The sequence below is a fragment of the Alexandromys fortis genome, unplaced genomic scaffold (assembly GCF_014885135.2).
Source record: "Alexandromys fortis isolate MF-2015 unplaced genomic scaffold, M_Fortis_MF-2015_v1.1 scaffold_11, whole genome shotgun sequence".
Taxonomy (NCBI): domain Eukaryota; kingdom Metazoa; phylum Chordata; class Mammalia; order Rodentia; family Cricetidae; genus Alexandromys; species Alexandromys fortis.
The window spans coordinates 3,661,310-3,678,680 of NW_026067912.1; the positions used below are offsets into that span (position 1 = coordinate 3,661,310).

Here is a 17,371-nt window from a genome sequence, read left to right on the forward strand (position 1 = left end):
GTGTAATGGTCTGTTCTGTCCCTTTAAGAGACAAGCTCTGCCCACTCCCTCCCCTCAAAAGGGTCTGATCTTCCTTCTGCTTCCAGCCTGAGTTCTCTCTTTTCCATGTCGAAGAGGTAGTTTCTCCTCTCACCCCTTCCCCTCTCTCTCTCTCTCTCTCTCTCTCTCTCTCTCTCTCTCTCTCTCTCTCTCTCTCTCTCTCTCTCTCTGCCTCTCTCTGCTCTTCCCCCTTCTTCCCTTTTCCTCTTTCCCCTCCATAACCCACTAAATAAATAAATACCCACTCACTCTGCATTGTGTGCCTATCCATCTCTGTCTCTCATCCACCGTGGCTCCTAGTGGGAGTCACCTGCCATGTTCCAGCCACCTGGGACCCACAGAAGCCTCAGGTGGTGAGACCGGCTGCCCCTCTGGACCACTGTGGTCTCCTACCCACAGTGGCCTCCGGGAAAATGCACAATTTTACCATTACAGGGAGAGAAGGATTTTTCCTTAACTGACATATGCTACTATGCCTCAGAAGTTGGAAACCAAAAGAGCTAGCAAAATCCAAAAGCTTTTCAACCTCTCTAAAGAAGGTGAGACCCATCAAAATGATAATCAGAAAGCACTTAAACCAAGAAGGGAAGAAGCGCAGGACCAAACTACCCAAGACTCAGTGTCTTGTTATTCCTTGTGTCCTGCAACACAAACACTGGCCTATTGCTCTGAAGAATCAATGCACCAAGAAAAATAAGGAGGAGGCTGCAGAATATGCTAAACTTTCGGCCAAGAGAATGAAGGAAGCCAAAGAAAACCTCGAGGAACAGATTGCCAAGAGATTTATGTAGTATGTCCTCTCTGAGCGAATTCTTCTACTTCTAAGTTTGAGTCCAGCCAAAAATAAATAACAAATCTTTAAAAGTAACAAGTAAATGATCAGACCTTAGGGGCGAAAACCATCAAAAAGCACTTGCAAAATAGTTGCAAGAGGATTAAGAATTCAAGGTCATCCTTGGCTATATCATCACACAGGCAAAGCTTGGGCTATAGGGGAGTTTCTCTAAAAAGAAAGGAAACAAACAAGTATGCACAATACTTGACTCTTGGGAAGCAGAGGCAGGAAGGCCCCAAAGTTCAAGGTCAACTTGGCCTACACAGTGAATTCCAGGCTAACCATACCTATTCAGGAATCAGTCAACTAATCAGACAGTCGGTGTAAATCTGCACAGGACATCTCTACCCCCAAAGCTGTAGGATAGCTGACTTGGTCCTCAGCAGCAAATCCAAAGCCCTGCCGTGCACAGTCCACAATCCTCCCTGTAGCTGATCTCGGTTTTCTTTTGCTATCAAGCTCCAACCCCACTGTCCTTCCATCCATGCACTCACCATGCTACGCTCCCACTGCCCCAGCTTCTGTACAAGTTCAGCCTTTGCCTGAACCCCCTCTACTCGCCCTCTTTCTGCATCCTCCCCACATGGTGTCCATATAAACTTTCCTTGTTAGACCACGTCCTTCCCCTCCCTCCCAATCTGAAAATGACCTTTTCAAGTGTTTTTTTTTTGTTTTTGTTTTTTTGTTTTGTTTTGTTTTTTCGAGACAGGGTTTCTCTGTAGCTTTGGTGCCTGTCCCGGAACTAGCTTTTGTGGACCAGGCTGGCCTCGAACTCACAGAGATCCGCCTGTCTCTGCCTCCCGAGTGCTGGGATTAAAGGCGTGTGCCACCACCGCCCGGCCTTTTCAAGTATTTGTGCACCAACCATTGTACTCCTGCTTACTGGGAACCCAGGCTAGGCCCTGAGCATGCTGGGTAAATAATCTACTACTGAGAGCCATCCCTAGGGTTCTTTCTTTCTTTCTTTCTTTCTTTCTTTCTTTCTTTCTTTCTTCCTTCCTTCCTTCCTTCCTTCCTTCCTTCCTTCCTTCCTTCTTTTCTTTCTTTCTTTCTCTCTTTTAAATTCCATTGTATTTTATTTATTGATTTTTATGGGGTATGTTGCGTGTGTCCCACTGCTCCATGTGGAGATCAGAGGACAAATTGCAGGAGTCAGTTCTCTTTGTCCCATGTGGGTCATGAGGGTCAAACTCAGCTTGTCAAGCTCGGTGACTTCTGTCCTTATCCCACAGTCATCTTGCCAGCCCAAGTGAATACGCAGTACATGTGTAGCCTTTGCTGCCCAGCATTTGTCCTGGAAACCTGAAGCGCTCATCGTCCTCCCCAGATCTGGAGCTCTGACTTTTATCCTGGTTCAGGCCTCTCAGGCATCCCCAGCAGTAGTTTCAGAGGTCCAGTCCGTTATCGTAAAGGGGAGCATGGCGGCATGCGGACAGACAGTGGTGCTACATCTTGACTCAGAGGCGACAGGAAGTCGACCCCCTAGTCTTTTTATTTCATGATCAGGCTCTTGCTATATGGCCCAATTTAACCTTGAATGAATGAATTAATCTTCCTGCTTCTGGGGTTACAGGTATATATCACCACTACTCTTTTGAAACAAGGTCTTGTTTTGCCAAGGCTGACCTTGAACTACTGATCCTCCTGCTCCCACTCCTGAGTTCTGGGATTACTGACCTGTACCAACACACCTGGCTCCCCAGTACCCCCTCTTTTTGTTTTGGACAGGGTCTCACAGGGAGTCGCTGCATAGCCTAGGCTGCCCCCACCCTGCCTTCAGAACCTAGCTCTTGCCTGTCTTCGCTGTGCCCTCGGGGCGTGCAGTTTGCCACACACAGTGGACATTCAGCGTGTGTTTATTGAGTAGACAAACGAACAAGCACCTTGATGGTCTCCAGAGATCTTTGGTGGTTTGGCTCTGTATGACACTGACATTGTGTCACATTGTCACATCTTGCTCTGTGGAGTAACACAGTGATCTGGGTGTGAAGGAGGGGAGAAGTCATTCCAAGCAAATGAGAAGAAGTCCCAGGTCAAGGAAGCTTCAGGACTCTTTACACCTTTCCGTGTGACACTGAGAAGGGCACCTTCCTCCTGCCGGCTGTCTCTATGGCTCGTTTGTGGGGATCTGGTTGTTGCTATTACCAGCTAGCTTCCCTGGGGTAGTATATGGTCCTCTTACCCTTAGCAGGTCCACCAGGCTTGCACCTTCCCCAGCCAGGTGACCACTAGAGGGGGCTCCAACTCACAGCATCTGTCTGCAGGGCTGCCAGCTGCCTGGGATGTTTTGCTAGTTTTGCTTCTGAGGCCTTTCCTTCCTCTCTCCTCTTTCTTTCTTGCTGTCTCCAGTCTTTCTCTCTGCTCTCTCCAGAGGTTTCCTCTTCCACTTGACTCCCAGCCCTTCTCCTCAATCTCTGTGGCCCAGGTAGGTTGGCCCCACCCTGTGATTAGCCCTAGGGTCAGACATAGCTGGGACAGAGATACGCCACAGTGGGACCTCTCTGCCCACCAGGGAGTTCACAGTTTAATCTGAATCTCCCCAAAGCCAGAAAGCCATGATGCTTCCTGGGAAGCCTGCCTAGGAGGAACCGAAGGGAGAACTGCTCTTCTTACCCAAGGGCTCCACATTCCACTGAGTGGCCACCCCACACCTCATTTCCTGAGATTTGGAAAGCTGAGGAAAAATGGGGACGGCTTTGCCTCACTGAGGAATAAACTGAGGCTCCAGCCCAAAGTGAAATACGGTGTAAAACAGGTTCAAATCCTCACTCCGCTGTTTAATGAGCTTGGGCAGGTTGCTTAAACTCCAGGCTCAGTGTGTCAGGGCTGTGAGGGACACGTGTGAATGCTTAGAGCTGAGCCTGGAGTTAGTCTCTTAACCAGGCCACCTGCCCAGCTGAGGTGTCCGAAGGGCGATAGATCCCCATCTTTGAACTCTTAGGCTGAACGTTCTCCTTGTGGGCAGAGGCCACAGAAAACAGAATGCCCCCTCTGGGCTCTTCTTTTGGGGAGAGATCTTGGCACCAGCCAAAGCACAGGAAAGCCTGTCCTCAGGTACATTGTATCTTTTTGTGCCATGGATTCCTGGGGGGGGAGGGGGGACTAGCCTTCATTCTGACCAGGCCATACCTGAGAGACCCTCAAACCCAGCTCAGGTAGAAAGGAGGAAGAGGTTGGGGGAGGGCGGGAGGACTAACGGAACCCTCACAGAGGAAGCTCTGCCAGCCATCTTTGACCTAACTGCGCCCCTTGCCTGGTTGATCCTACAGATAGACTCACAGATGGAAGTAAAATGATGCATGGTGTTCCCAGCTACCATGTTTCTTGCTGTTACAGAATAGGCAAAGTGAGACATGGTGGTGCACACCTTTAATCCTAGTACTAAGAAGAAGGGACAAGGCCAGCTTTAGCTACATAGGAAATTTGAGGCCAGTCTGGGCTACATGAGATCATATCTCAGAAATGAAAATAAATCCCCCCTTTTTTCCCCACAAGGATCAAGTCTCTACTTCACTGCTACTAATAGCATTGTATCTCTCCTTTCCTCTTTTTATCCAGTTTTTTTTTTTTTAAATACAAGGACCCATTATGTAGCCCAGGGTGGCCTTGAACTTAGGGTGGTCCTTCTGCCGTAGCCTCTCAAGTGCTGTAATTACTGGAGTTATAGATTGGTTGGGAACCACCATGTAGGTTCTGGGAATCAAACCTGAGACCTCTGAAAGAACAAGTGCTCTTAAATGCTGAACTCTTCTTCCTCTTAATTTTTTTTTTTTAAATGAAAAGCATCAACGTGTGCAGTCTGTTCTCTCCTTCTACCATGCGGGGTCTGGGGATTGAACTCAGGTCACCAGGGTTGGTGGTGAGTTGCTTTTATCTGCTGAAACATTGTCTTTTTGCCTCTCCTTCCCAAATTTAGCCAGGGTCTCATTCTGTAGACCAAGCTGGCTTGTCTACAGGGTCAAACCTATGATCCCGAGTACTTGGATTGCAGGCCTGCAGGATTACACTCAACGCCCTTGTATTTCCTCATCCCCAAACACAAGCGGTTAATGAAGAAGAAGCCTTCCCCAGGCAGGAGGCCTCACCCTGCAAGCAGCCTTGAGCTCTGGCTTCCTGCTCTTCCAGAAGACTAGCACCATGGGTGGGGCAGGAAGGGGGTCACCGTGGCAAAGCTTTTCCACTGGCTATTAGGCCTGGAAGTTTCTCTGGAAATGAAAGAGACGTGGACATCTCCGTTTTTACTGCTGGTGTGGTGGTTTTGATGGGTGGTGACAAGGGCAGGGTCTTCCACTTGGCTGGGGACCCAAGGCCTCCTAGGGAAGGACAAGATCCAGTAATGATTAGTTTGCTGATTAGTTTGTTTCATTATCTACGACTAGCTCTCAGGGATCCCGGCCAAGAAGCACTACTAATGAGGGTCAACCCCGTGAACTTCCCCTACTAAGCTTGTACACATTTCCTTTCTCCTCACGATACAGCCCCTAGCTCAGGACAACAGAGAGACCTGTACGTGCCCATCTCTCCTTATGTGTCTAGGCTGACACAGTCTTCACTCATGCACACACAGGTCTGCCTGTTAAGCCAACAGGTGCATACACACATGCAAATATGCACATATACATGCTCCCATTCGATGTATGCTTTCAGACACACAGTGCGCGCAGACAGCTACCCCGATGTCCAGTACAAATTCTCACAGCGGTAGTTTCCAAAGGTGGCTGCCAACGAGTCTTGTATCTCTCCCACCATCTGTCAAGAAGAAAATCTTCTATCCTCCTTTTGTACATTTGTGGTGGAAGCAATGCTCTGACATTTCTGAGCCCATGCTTGAAGAAGCCTAGGAAGGAGCCATCTATGAATGAATGGGAGGAGCCATCTATGAATGCCATGTTGGGAGGAAGCCCAAGCGAGTCACATGAGTCCCAAGTGCTGGGACTAAAGGTGTCTGTTTATATTTTTGAGATAGATATTGTTATGTAGTTCAGAGTGGCCTGAAACTATTGGCAATTCTCTTGTCTTAGCCTTCCAAGTGCTGGATTACAGACATGTATCACCATGCCTACATCTAGATTACCCTCATACCATGTGAGCTTTCTCTCACAGAAGTTACTCCATAACGTGATACAGTCAGGAAGCCCTTGTAAGACTTCATTTGCCATTTAAACTTGATCATCCAAAATTATGAGCAAAGTAGTCTTCCTTTCTTTTTAGGTTACCTAGCCTCTGTTATTTCGTTATAGCAAAAGAAAAGTAGAATAATATACAATGCAAGAAAAACACATGGATAAACTATCAGAAAGGGCTCCAACCTTTAATGTTAGCTCTAGGTAGAACAATGAGTCTGTATACATGAAAATCATAGTTAGCAAGACATGAGAGGTGAGCAGGAAAGAGAATCGATGTGGCCTCCAGTGGGTATGAGTTCTGGAACTCAGTCACCTCACCTCTGTGAACCTCAACCTCCTTATCTATCAAAGGGGTTTAATAACAGCAAATGGTACACTCTGATGATCAGATGAGATATACTATCTCTGACTGCCCTGTGGACTCTGGTATCAGCCTTGGCATAGCACTTCAAATGCAAAAGCATCCTTCCTTACGTTAGAGATTCAGGACTAAGCAGAAGACAGGGTTGGGGGTGTGTGTATGGTGTTTCAGGAGACACGGTCCTTTGAATGCCCCTCAAACATTTTGACCTTCAGGTACTCCAAAGAAAGAGGGAAAATAGGAACGGCCACACCTCTTCTTGGCATTCTCCAGATGTTCGATCTTTTCCATAATTTTGCTGCCTGCATTACATAATTACTTGTCTTTGCTTCTGATCTTGGAGCCATAGTAGTTCCCAATAACTAGAGGCTTAATAAGATTAAGCCGTAATGAGTGTCCTGCAGAATTACACAACGCATTAACACCAAATGAGTTCATTAGAAATTCATTAGGTATAATTCCTGTGACTGCCACAGGAATTAATCACGGTTAGCCAGCGGCAGAAAAGTGGGTGATGGATAATTGCAGGCAGGGTGGGAAGATCTTTTGGCATCTGACTTTGGCCCCAAGCAGTTTTTTTTTTTTTTTTTTTTTTTTTTTGTGAGAGTCCTGGATTGCTTTCGGTATGAATTTGGAGGTGAGGCTACTTGGATGTCCTTAGACCTCCTTCATTCTTCCTCCTCTTCCCTCCTGAATGTAGCCACACTTGGGGTGGGATCTACAGACATGGAGTTAGGCCACCTTTTCTTTCAATGTTGATTATAACAGGCCAACTTAGAACAATTGACTCCAAGATGGAAGTACCATGCAGGCCATAAAACCCAGCAGGTAGGCAGTACCACCTGCCAAAATAAAAACAAAGACCTAACCATTAACATTCATAGTTCTGAGACAGTCTCTAAATGTACTAACCTTACCTTTTGACTTCTGTAGTTCAGCTTCTGGCTAACTGTTCTTGTTAACTGAAGTATGTCAACCCAAGATGTGGGTTTTTTTTTTTTTTGGTTCTTAAAAGCTCACCCAGAGAAACATTCAGGGCTACACTGGAATCTTGATCACCCAGTGTAGTGGGCCTCCAGCTAATATTGACTTTCTATTGGTTTCAACTTGACCTGTGTCCGAGCAGTCTTCTCTGGTGGGAAGTCTTACTAAACTGGCCTGCACAGTATCAACCTGTTCTCTTCCAACACAATGCTACCATGTTCCTCAAAGAGCTGGCCTTTGAAGATCCTGCAGCCTGTGAATCTCTATGGAACTATCTATGAAGGCTCCCCCAGCCCCAACCCACATGTCTGTCACTAGGTCAATAGTTCTCTCTCTCTCTCTCTCTCTCTCTCTCTCTCTCTCTCTCTCTCTCGACAAGGTAGCCTAGATTTACCTCTAGTTTGTTATGTAGTCAAAGATAAACTTGTGGTCTTCTTGCCTCTACCTCCAGACTGCTGGGATTACAGCAGGTGCTACCACATCTAGTTAATGTGGTGCTAGGGGTTAAATCCAAGGCTCTGTGCATGCCAGGCAAGTAGTCTGCCAACTGAGCTGCCTCCCTAACCCCTCTCCCACATCTCCTTTCTTCTTCTTTTCATTTTTTTTAAGGTAGGCTCTTACTATGTAGTTCTGGTGGTCCTGTAACTCAGTACGTACACCAGATTGTGCTTGATTTCACAGATCTGCCTGCCTCTGCCTCTTGAGTGCTGGGACTACAGGCGTATGCCACCACTCTCAGCCCATATTTTCTTATTAGCTAGTAATATTCATTAAGTTAGGCTTATGACAGCTTAATTTACAACTTTTGACTTTGGTGCAGATATGATGTGAGTTTAGTAGAAACCATGCTTCTTCTTCTTCTTCTTCTTCTTCTTCTTCTTCTTCTTCTTCTTCTTCTTCTTCTTCTTCTTCTTCTTCTTCTCCTTCTCCTTCTCCTTCTCCTTCTCCTTCTCCTTCTTCTTCTTCTTCTTTTTTTGGTACAGTTCTAGGAATTCAGACATGGCTGCAGCCATGCCAAGCATCCTTAGACTCTTCCCCTGTACAATACACATCTAGCCTCATGCTTTGAAGTTCGGTCTTTTTCGGGTCTCAGTGACCTCCATTAGCTAATGACCTGAACATCCAGTAGAAGTTCAGCCACACACACCCCATACCTCAAATAATACTGCCCGTGCCGGTGCCTGGTCCTCAGTACCGCTTTTATTGTTCTTACCATGCATGCACTTTTCTTAACCCAATTGTCCAGCACTAAGACTCTGGTCGAATAAATTGTGATGTATTGTTGGGGGGACATCAAATCATAAGATGAACCCCAACTTTGCATTTTTGTTAATTAAATAAAGCTAACCCTGGGTCAGGAGGCTGAGTGAGCACTAGCTGACAGAAAGTAATCATAGGGTATCAGAGGGCATCCAGGAGAGTCAGACGCCCAGGAAGAGGCTGGGACGGATCTGGAGTGGCCTGGCTTTTTATGCTGTGGTAGAGCTCAGGGCTGCTCTCTTGGGAAGACGCCAGTAATGACAGAGGGTTAGCTAGTTGCTCCTCTGCCTGAGCTTGCAGGTTTTCACCCTAGCCTTTGAATCTCCATAAATAGAGCAATAGAGACTCAGCTAAAGCTACCTTTGTGGCAGCAACGGGGCCAGTGCCCATGGGAACAGATTTCGCCAGGCTGCAGCCTCAGTCAGTAAAAATAACTTTGGAGTTGCGATTGCTGGCTGAAATAGTAATAGATTAAGGCACAATAATGTATCTTCACAGTGAATGGCAGTGTGGCTATTGAAAACAGTGTCTTGGCCAGGCAGTGGTGGTGGCATGCACCTTTAATCCCAGTTGCTAGGGAGGCAGAGGCTGGTGGATCTCTGAGTTTGAGGGCAGGCTGGTCTACACATTGAGTTCCAGGGCTACACAGAGACACCCTGTCTCAAAAAACTAAAAGCTCAACAAACAAACAAATAAACAAACAACAACAACAGTGTCTTGGTGTGGTGATGCACTCCTGTAATCCCAGTACCCAGGATGCTGAGGCACCAAGAGGGTTTTGAGTTCAAAGCCAGCCTGGCCTAAATAGTGAGATCCTATCTGAAAATAAAACACAACAACAGCAAATACCAGGCGTGGTGGCACATGCCTATAATACCAGCACTGTGAAGAATGAGGCAGGAGGATCATGAGTTTGAATCCAGCCTCGGTATATTAGTTATTTTTCTGACCAGTGTCACAAAATACATGAGAGAAATCAATAACTTAGAATACAGTTATTCTGTCACATAGTTTCAGAGGCCTCAGTCCATCGTAGTAGAAAGAGCATGAAGACGGGGGCGGTTTATTCTGCTGTGGCAGGAGTTTGTGACCATAGCTGCTCACAGGGAACAAACCAGCACATAGAACAAGGAGGCCAGAAGCAGTCGTGAACATAACCTTCAAAGACCTCTCCTCAGCAGCCTTCTTCCTCCATTCTGATTCCATGTACTTAAGATTCCAAAGCCTTCAAAATTGCGCCACAAGCTGGGATCCGGGTATTTCAAATGCGAGCCTGTGTGGGATCCATGCGGGAGAGCCAGAGGTGGTAGAACTATGTTTGCCAGGCACAACATGCTGGTGCACATATGAGCTCACAGAGACTGTGACAGCATGCCCAAGCCCTGTGTAAGATCAAGCTGCATGCGGGTGGTGGTGGCGCACGCCTTTAATCCCAGTACTCAGGAGGCAGAGGCAGGTGAATCCCTGTGAATTCAAAACCAGCCCAGTCTACAAAAGCTAGTTCCAGGACAGCTAGGACTGTTACTCCAGGGAAACCCTGTCTCAAAAAACCAAAACAACAACAACAACAAAAACCCAAAACAAAACAACAACAACAACAAAAAGACCCACACCAAATCCAAGCACAGAGGTCAGGAAGTGGGGCTCCAAGTATCATCTTTAACCAAGAAGCTATTTGTAATTGGTAGCTTCTGGGAGAGAGAAAATCTGTTCTCGGTCGAGTAAAACTGAGGTATCAGCTTCACTCCAGGGCAGTCCCTGTGCCCAGGAGCAGTTAGTAACACTCCTGCATTAGTTTTTGGTGGGCAATTGTTTTGTTTTTAAGAGAAAGAAAGGATATGAGTTTGGGTGAGCAGGGAAGTAAGGGGGGGATCTGGGAGCATTTGGGAGAGGGAAAAAATACAATCAAAATATATTGTATGAAATTCTCAAAGAATAAATAAAAACATTATAAAAAGGGAGTGTGTTGGGGACATTCTAGACTGAAAGCATAATACTGGGCTACGTAGTCAGTTACAGGCTATCCTGGGCTCAGTCTAAGTCTCTCCACAGTTGATCAGGGTGGCCCAGCTGGGGGGAATGTAGTTGGAAGGTCGCTGGGAAGATGAGGTTTGCTCCACATCAGTTGTTATGAGCAAGGAGAGTGGGGTCAACTCTGTTAAAAGGAATGACAGCTGAGCTATGCAGAGTCCTCCTGAGCTTCTTGAGCAGGGGAAGTAGCTCAACTGGTAGAGTGCGTGTTGCCTAGGGTGCATGAAGCACCAGTCTGAGCGTTATGGCTCCTGCACTGGGGAGGTGGAGACAGAAGTTCAAGGTCATCTTCACCTAGGAGATTGAGGCTAGCTAGACTACTTGAGATCTCCTCCCCACAATCCCCATTCCCAAAAGAGAAAAAGGAGAAATCTTGAAAGGGAAAATGATTTGTTCAAGGGCCTGACAGGGAAGGTAAGTTAAAGGTTAGGGCTAAAAAGGGGGTGGGGGTGGAGAAGAGGGATAAACTGGTAGACACTGTCTGGTGTTTCACTAATTCCTCACACAGAGCCCAGGGCTCAGGAAACTGAGACTTAGTTGGTAAATACAGTTTACATCCATATGAGGATGTGAATAAGGGGCGCAGAAGGAAGCCCAGGCCTCCTCTTCGATCAGGGACCCAAGGACCCAGGTCCCCACTCCTTACTCTGCATATTCTCAGGATATGGTGGCTGTCTGAGACACAGCCAGAGTCCAGGGGGGAAGTTGGGGTGCCCAAAAGGAGTAGCCTTCGACTCATTCTTATCTCCACGGGGGCATATTTGCACCACTGGTTCAATGGCCCCATAAAACCTGCGGTTGGAGTTCATTTACCCTTCCTGGGAGGCTGAACGTTCAAGCGGATGAACCCCACAATAAGAGAAAAGATACGGGTGTGGGTGGATGGAAGGGGCGGGTCAGATGCACCACGGGAAGAGGGTAGAGCTGAGTCAGGCACCCCGGTGCCAACTCGGTCCTTTCCACCCCTCACCACTGCCATCCTGTCCTTGGTGGCTGAGCAACAGTTTGGGAGAAGTCAATGCTCCTCATTTGGGAGAAGTTGGTGGGTTGGGAGCTAAGTGGGGGCTAAAGAGGCCGTTGGTCTGTCCTGCTAGCTTCTCACCCATATCTTCCGGCACCACTGCTCTGAATTTCGGTTTGCAACTTCACACACTTGTTTGGGAAGAATCAATGAATGAAATAAACCAGAAGGCCCAATACCTATTAGCTATTACTGTCATTGTTATTTCTTCATTATTATTACTCTGGAGGAGAAATTCTCACATGGCTGTGGGAGAGAATGTAAACCATTCTAGCCTTTCTGAATGGCAGTGATAGCTATAAATACTTTATTAGTCCTTAAAAAATCATTACCTTGTACTTACTTATTGTGTGTGTGTGTGTGTGTGTGCGTGCGTGTGTGTGTGTGGACCCATGCCACAGCACATGTGTGCCAAAGGGCAACTTTGCTGGAGTTCGTTCTCTCTTCCTATCAGGTGGGTCTTGGGGATTGAACTCAGGCCATCAGGCTTGATGGCCCTGTTTTTTTTTATTTTTTTTTTATTTTTTTTATTTTTCTAGACAGGGTTTCTCCGTAGCTTTTGGTTCCTGTCCTGGAACTAGCTCTTGTAGACCAGGCTGGCCTCGAACTCACAGAAATCCACCTGTCTCTGCCTCCCGAGTGCTGGGATTAAAGGTGTGCGCCACCACCGCCCGGCTTGGTGGCCCTATTTTATTATTTCTTAAATTAATCAATTATTATTATTTTCTAAGGCAGTGTCTCACTCTGTCGCACCAGCTGTCCTGGAATTCTGGATAAACCTCCTGCCTCGGTCTCAGATCTTAATCCCAAGTACAAAGATTACAAGCACTCCCCACAATGCCCTTCTAGGTATATTTTAAATATAAGAACTTTTTTTGTGTGGTGTGGTGGCATATGCCTCTAAACCCAGACCAGGGAGTCAGAGGTAGGCAAATCTCTGAGCTCAAGTCCAGCCTAGACTACATAGTGACACCTTGTCACTTGTTTCTTCTGAGAATATTATGTTTAGTAATCTATCCCTTTATTTATTTATTTTATTTGTTGTACAAAAACAATAAGGGCCCTGTACAACATATGGAGTGTTCACATGTATCTCTCCCACCTTCCCCCCAGCTCTCTCCTCATCCCTTTTGTCTTCTTCCCTACTGTACCCTTTAATCCCAGTATTTCTCCCTTCTATGTTGCTCTATTTTCTCCCTTGGAAGCTTTTTTCCCCAGTCACAGGGCCTCTTTCATGCTTAGGAATCCATCCTTAGCAGATAGTCCTAACTCATTATCTGAAATATAAATACTCAGAGAGATATGAGTAATAATTACTTAATTATAATAGAAAAGGACTGGAAATAACCCAAAGATCCAGGGAGAAAGTAAATTAACATAGACTAGAATGTGATTGACGACTGATTGTGGTGCTGTGGATGGACCCCAAGACCATGCCCATGACAGGCAAGCTCTCTACCACTGAGCAATTTAAGATGATATAAACATCAAATGTATTGGTGTTTGCCTGAAGATCCACCTTTTGGGAGGGTAAGGCAGGAGGATCTGTTTAAGGTCATCTTAGACTACATAGGGAGTTTGAGGCCTAACTGTGCTACTTGAGACTCTGTCTCAAAAAGGGAGAAAGAGAGAAGAGAGGAGAGAGAGAGAGAGAAAGGAAAAACTGATTATCCAGTTTCTAGGACCGGAGACTGAAGAACGATGAAGTGTGTGGCAGATCTGACTTTCATCGGTTTAGAAAGTACTGAGGTCCATAAGATGGCTCATCAGAGAAAAGCACTTGCTGCCAGGCTTCGCTTGAACTCAATCTCTGTGCCCCACATGATGGAGACAGAGAACCCATTTCTAAAAATTGCCTTCTGACCTGCACACACACACACACACACACACACACACACACACACACACGCATGTAGGAGCACACGCACACTCAAAAGAAAGAGATCTATGTGAGTTCGAGGCCAGCCTGGTCTACAGAGCAAGTTCCAGGATAGCCAAGGCTGCAATGAGAAACCCCGTCTCAAAAAACCAAAAAAGGAAGGGGGGTGTGAAAAAGAGGGGTGGTGTGGGGGAGGAGAGAGAGAGAGGGACAAAAGAAAGAGAAATATTTTAGTCTCAAGTTTGGGAGTCAGCAACTGTGGCTAATTCTGCTTTGAACAGAAATGATGGGGGCTCATAGAGAGGAGATCCCAGAAAATGAATTTTTATTTGTTTGCTTTTGGTTTGTTTCAGAAACAGGACCTTGTTCTGCAGTCCATGCTGTCCTTGGTCTTATGGCAATCCTCCTGCCTCAGCCTCTCAAGGACTAGGGCTATAGATAGGGGTCACAATGCCCGGCCGAAAATTTGTATTCAACAGTAGGAATGATGAAGATGCTGATGATGAAGATGCTGGTGAGGGCCTTTATAGCTACTTTGCATTGCTATCTCTGTGTGGCCCAACAAGCAAAGCAGGCAGCTGTCACCCCAACAACTAGGACCTCCATGTGTGAAGTGGCACAGATCACATCGAGCTTACACACTGCCCATAAATGCTTTGGGTCTGGGTTGGACTGGGTGCTCCCTGGGAAAGATGCATGCCTCATTCTTCTGGGTCACTACATACAGTGCAATGCAGTGCTTGGTGAATAAAAGAACAAGTGAAAGAAGGATGAGGCAAACTTGGGGAAAGGGCAGGGCAGGGATGAATGGAGGGTGGGATGAGCAGAGAGGTGAATGACCACGCTCTGTGGCTGTCCTGACCCTCACCTTGCTGAGAGGCAGTGGGATTGCAGGTGGTTTTTCCTGGGTGAATAACCTTGGGGCTCTGCCCCTCCGTGTCCTGCCCACATCATAAAACAACAAACACCTCCTAATTAGGGGCAGGTCTGAGGAGTGGGGTGACTTTGGGGCTGAGCCTTGGGAGCGTTTATAAGCTGAGACTTCAGACTCCTCAGTACCAACCTTCTTCTTCAGCTCGCTGCTCTCTGCTGCCAGCTCTCTCCCGGCGCTATGGCTTTCAATGGCAAATTTGAGTTTGAGAGTGAGAAGAACTATGACGAGTTCATGAAGTGCCTGGGTGAGTTCCTTCGTGTTCCTTCCCTAGGGCTGGCTGCTTGAACCCAAAACTTTGGGGTGGAGTGGGATAGAATTCCATCCGTCCATCCATCCATCCGTCCGTCCGTCCGTCCGTCCATCCGTCTGTCCGCCCACCCATCCATCTGTCCGTCCGTCCACACTTTTGCAAAGCATTCTGTCTTGTCTCTAAGGATATTGAAGCTGTAAGACATTATTTGATTTTTTAAAAGGCTTAGAATCTCAGTATTTCTAGTCCCTTCTTATCTCCATTTTGAGCTTGAGGCTCAACCAAGTCGCATTAATATTCCAAGTCACATAGTTGTGATGGAGAAGCAGAGATTTGATCTTTAGTTATTCAAATGTTTTGTTATTATTACTAGAGACAGGATCTCATGTAGCCCAAGCTGGCCTCAAAATCACTTTGTAACCGAGGAAGACTTTGAAATTCTGAACCTTCTGCTTCTCTAAGTGCCGGGATTACAGGCACGTGCTTGCTTATTTTATGGAGTGCTGGGGATCAAACCTGGGGCTTCGTGCATGTGAGGCAATCATTGTGTCCACTGAGACACATTCCTAGCCCTACTCAAATGTATTGAACATCTGCTACATGCAAAGGTTGTCCCAATATTCTTGATGTGGCACCTCGGCATGATCTACCTAAGTCAGTGACAGAGGTCATTAACACGGAGGACCCTCTCTTGAGTGCTGCCAGGGAGAGATAACCAGGGAGGTAATATAGAAACCAGGTTTGGCAAGAAAATCCTCAAAGTCAGTCAACAAACTTTCTTCCCTTACTGTGCTATTTTGGGTAGAGTGACAAGTTATTTATTTATTTTTTTAAGATTTATTTACTCATTATGTATATAGTGTTCTGCAGGCCAGAAGAGGACACCAGGTCTTACTACACATGGTTGTGAGCCACCATGTGGTTGCTGGGAATTGAACTCAGGATCTCTGGAATAGCAGACAGTGCTCTTAACCGCTGAGCCATCTCTCCAGCTCGTAACCAGTTATTTTACCTTCCTCATATATATACTCCCTTTTTATCTGCTTGCCCTTTAGCAATGGTCTGCTGTGAGTTCCGTTCCAGAACTTTCTGGATTTTGCAAGCCTCTGCTATATTGGTATATTATTGTTGGAAGATTTGCTATTATTATTATTTTTAAACATTTAGGTTTGTTTTATGTATTTGAGTGTTTTGCTACATGTCTATGTACCACGTGTTGCAGATGGTTGTAAGCAGCCATGTGGGTGCTAAGAACTGATCCCAGGTCCTCTGCAAGAACAAGTGTTCTTAACTGCTGAGCCATCTCCTCAAGATTTGTTGTTATTGAAGAACACCAAGTAGTTGTGAGGGGCTGTGAGAGACACAACCACATTGGACTCAATTCACACAACAGCTCTAAGGGTCAGACCTTACTGTCACCATTTTGTAATGGAAAACAGTGGGGTAGTGACCTGCTCAAGCCACAGGTCTCATGGCAGAGTTGGGATTTGAACCGTCTGCTATCTATGTCTCAGACACTCTGTTGGTCCTGCAGACTTGCCTGCCTTTGGGGAGGAAAGCTGTCTCTCCAAATCAGGGTGATAAGTAGATCCTATGTGAACTCTTTGCTTGTGATGGGGCACAGGTGTTTCAGACGACGTGACTACAAAGGCACGGAACCTAAAGATCATCACAGAGATCCAGCAGAATGGACAGGACTTCACCTGGTCCCAGTCTTACTCTGGCACCAACATCATGACCAACAAGTTCACCATTGGCAAAGAAAGTGAAATTCAGACCATGGGAGGCAAGAAGTTCAAGGTGAGAGGCCCCTGGCTGCCCTTTCCTGTCTTCCCAGGCTAAAGACCAGTTTCTCCATTTCAGATAGGGCCTCTCTGCTCCTCAGGCTGAGGCTTGTCTATAGCTTAGCCTTTTCTGTGTGAAAAACTTTCTTGCTTGGTGTTTTTAATGCTTCTGCTGGGTAATGGCTGTCATTAGTAAGGAGCCCAACACAGAGACACAAAGAGCTGATGTGTTGGTGGGGTACACGACATTAATACAGCACTCAGGTGGCAGAGACAGGAGGTTCTCTGTGAGTTCCAGATCAGCGAAGGATACATAGAAAGATGCTGTCTCAGACAGACAACCTCAGAACTCAAACAAACGAAAACAGTCTATTTTCTGAGCATGGTGCGTGCTGCAAATTACAGCACTTAGGAGGCAGAAGCAGGCTATCTCTGTGAGTTCTGAGCCAGCCAAGGCTGCCTGTGCCTAGTGAGACCTCTTCTCAAAAAGAAAAAGCTAGCTGGGGACTAGTGGCACATGCCTTTAATCCTAGTACTTGGGAGGCAGAGGCAAGCAGATCTCTGTGAGTTCGAGGCCAGTCTGATCTACAGGAGTGAGTTTCAGGACAGCCAGAAAAACCCTGTCTCAATACTGGCCCCCTCCTAAAAAAAAAAAAAAAAGAGAAAGAAAAAGAAAAAGAAAAAAACCTAATATTTGCTGAGTATTTAACATAATTCACTTCAGATATTTACTGAATAGTTGTTCTATCTGTCTGTCTGTCTATCTATCTACCTACCTATCATATATCTATCTATCTATGTCTATCTATCTATCTATCTATCTATCTATCTATCTATCTACCTATCATCTATCTATCTATCTATCTA

At 46.3% G+C, this 17,371-nt stretch overlaps 1 protein-coding gene across 1 annotated transcript in view; it reads left to right on the forward strand.

Annotated features, from left to right (window-relative positions):
- Positions 1-17,371, forward strand: part of Fabp6 (fatty acid binding protein 6) — a 25,289-nt gene that overhangs the window by 5,348 nt on the left and 2,570 nt on the right. Inside the window, exons 4-6 of the mRNA XM_050138656.1 lie at positions 13,890-14,050; positions 14,612-14,714; positions 16,345-16,520. Of these exons, the coding sequence (XP_049994613.1) occupies positions 14,021-14,050; positions 14,612-14,714; positions 16,345-16,520 (309 nt within the window). The 5' untranslated portion in view covers positions 13,890-14,020. The remainder of the gene's footprint in view (positions 1-13,889; positions 14,051-14,611; positions 14,715-16,344; positions 16,521-17,371) is intronic.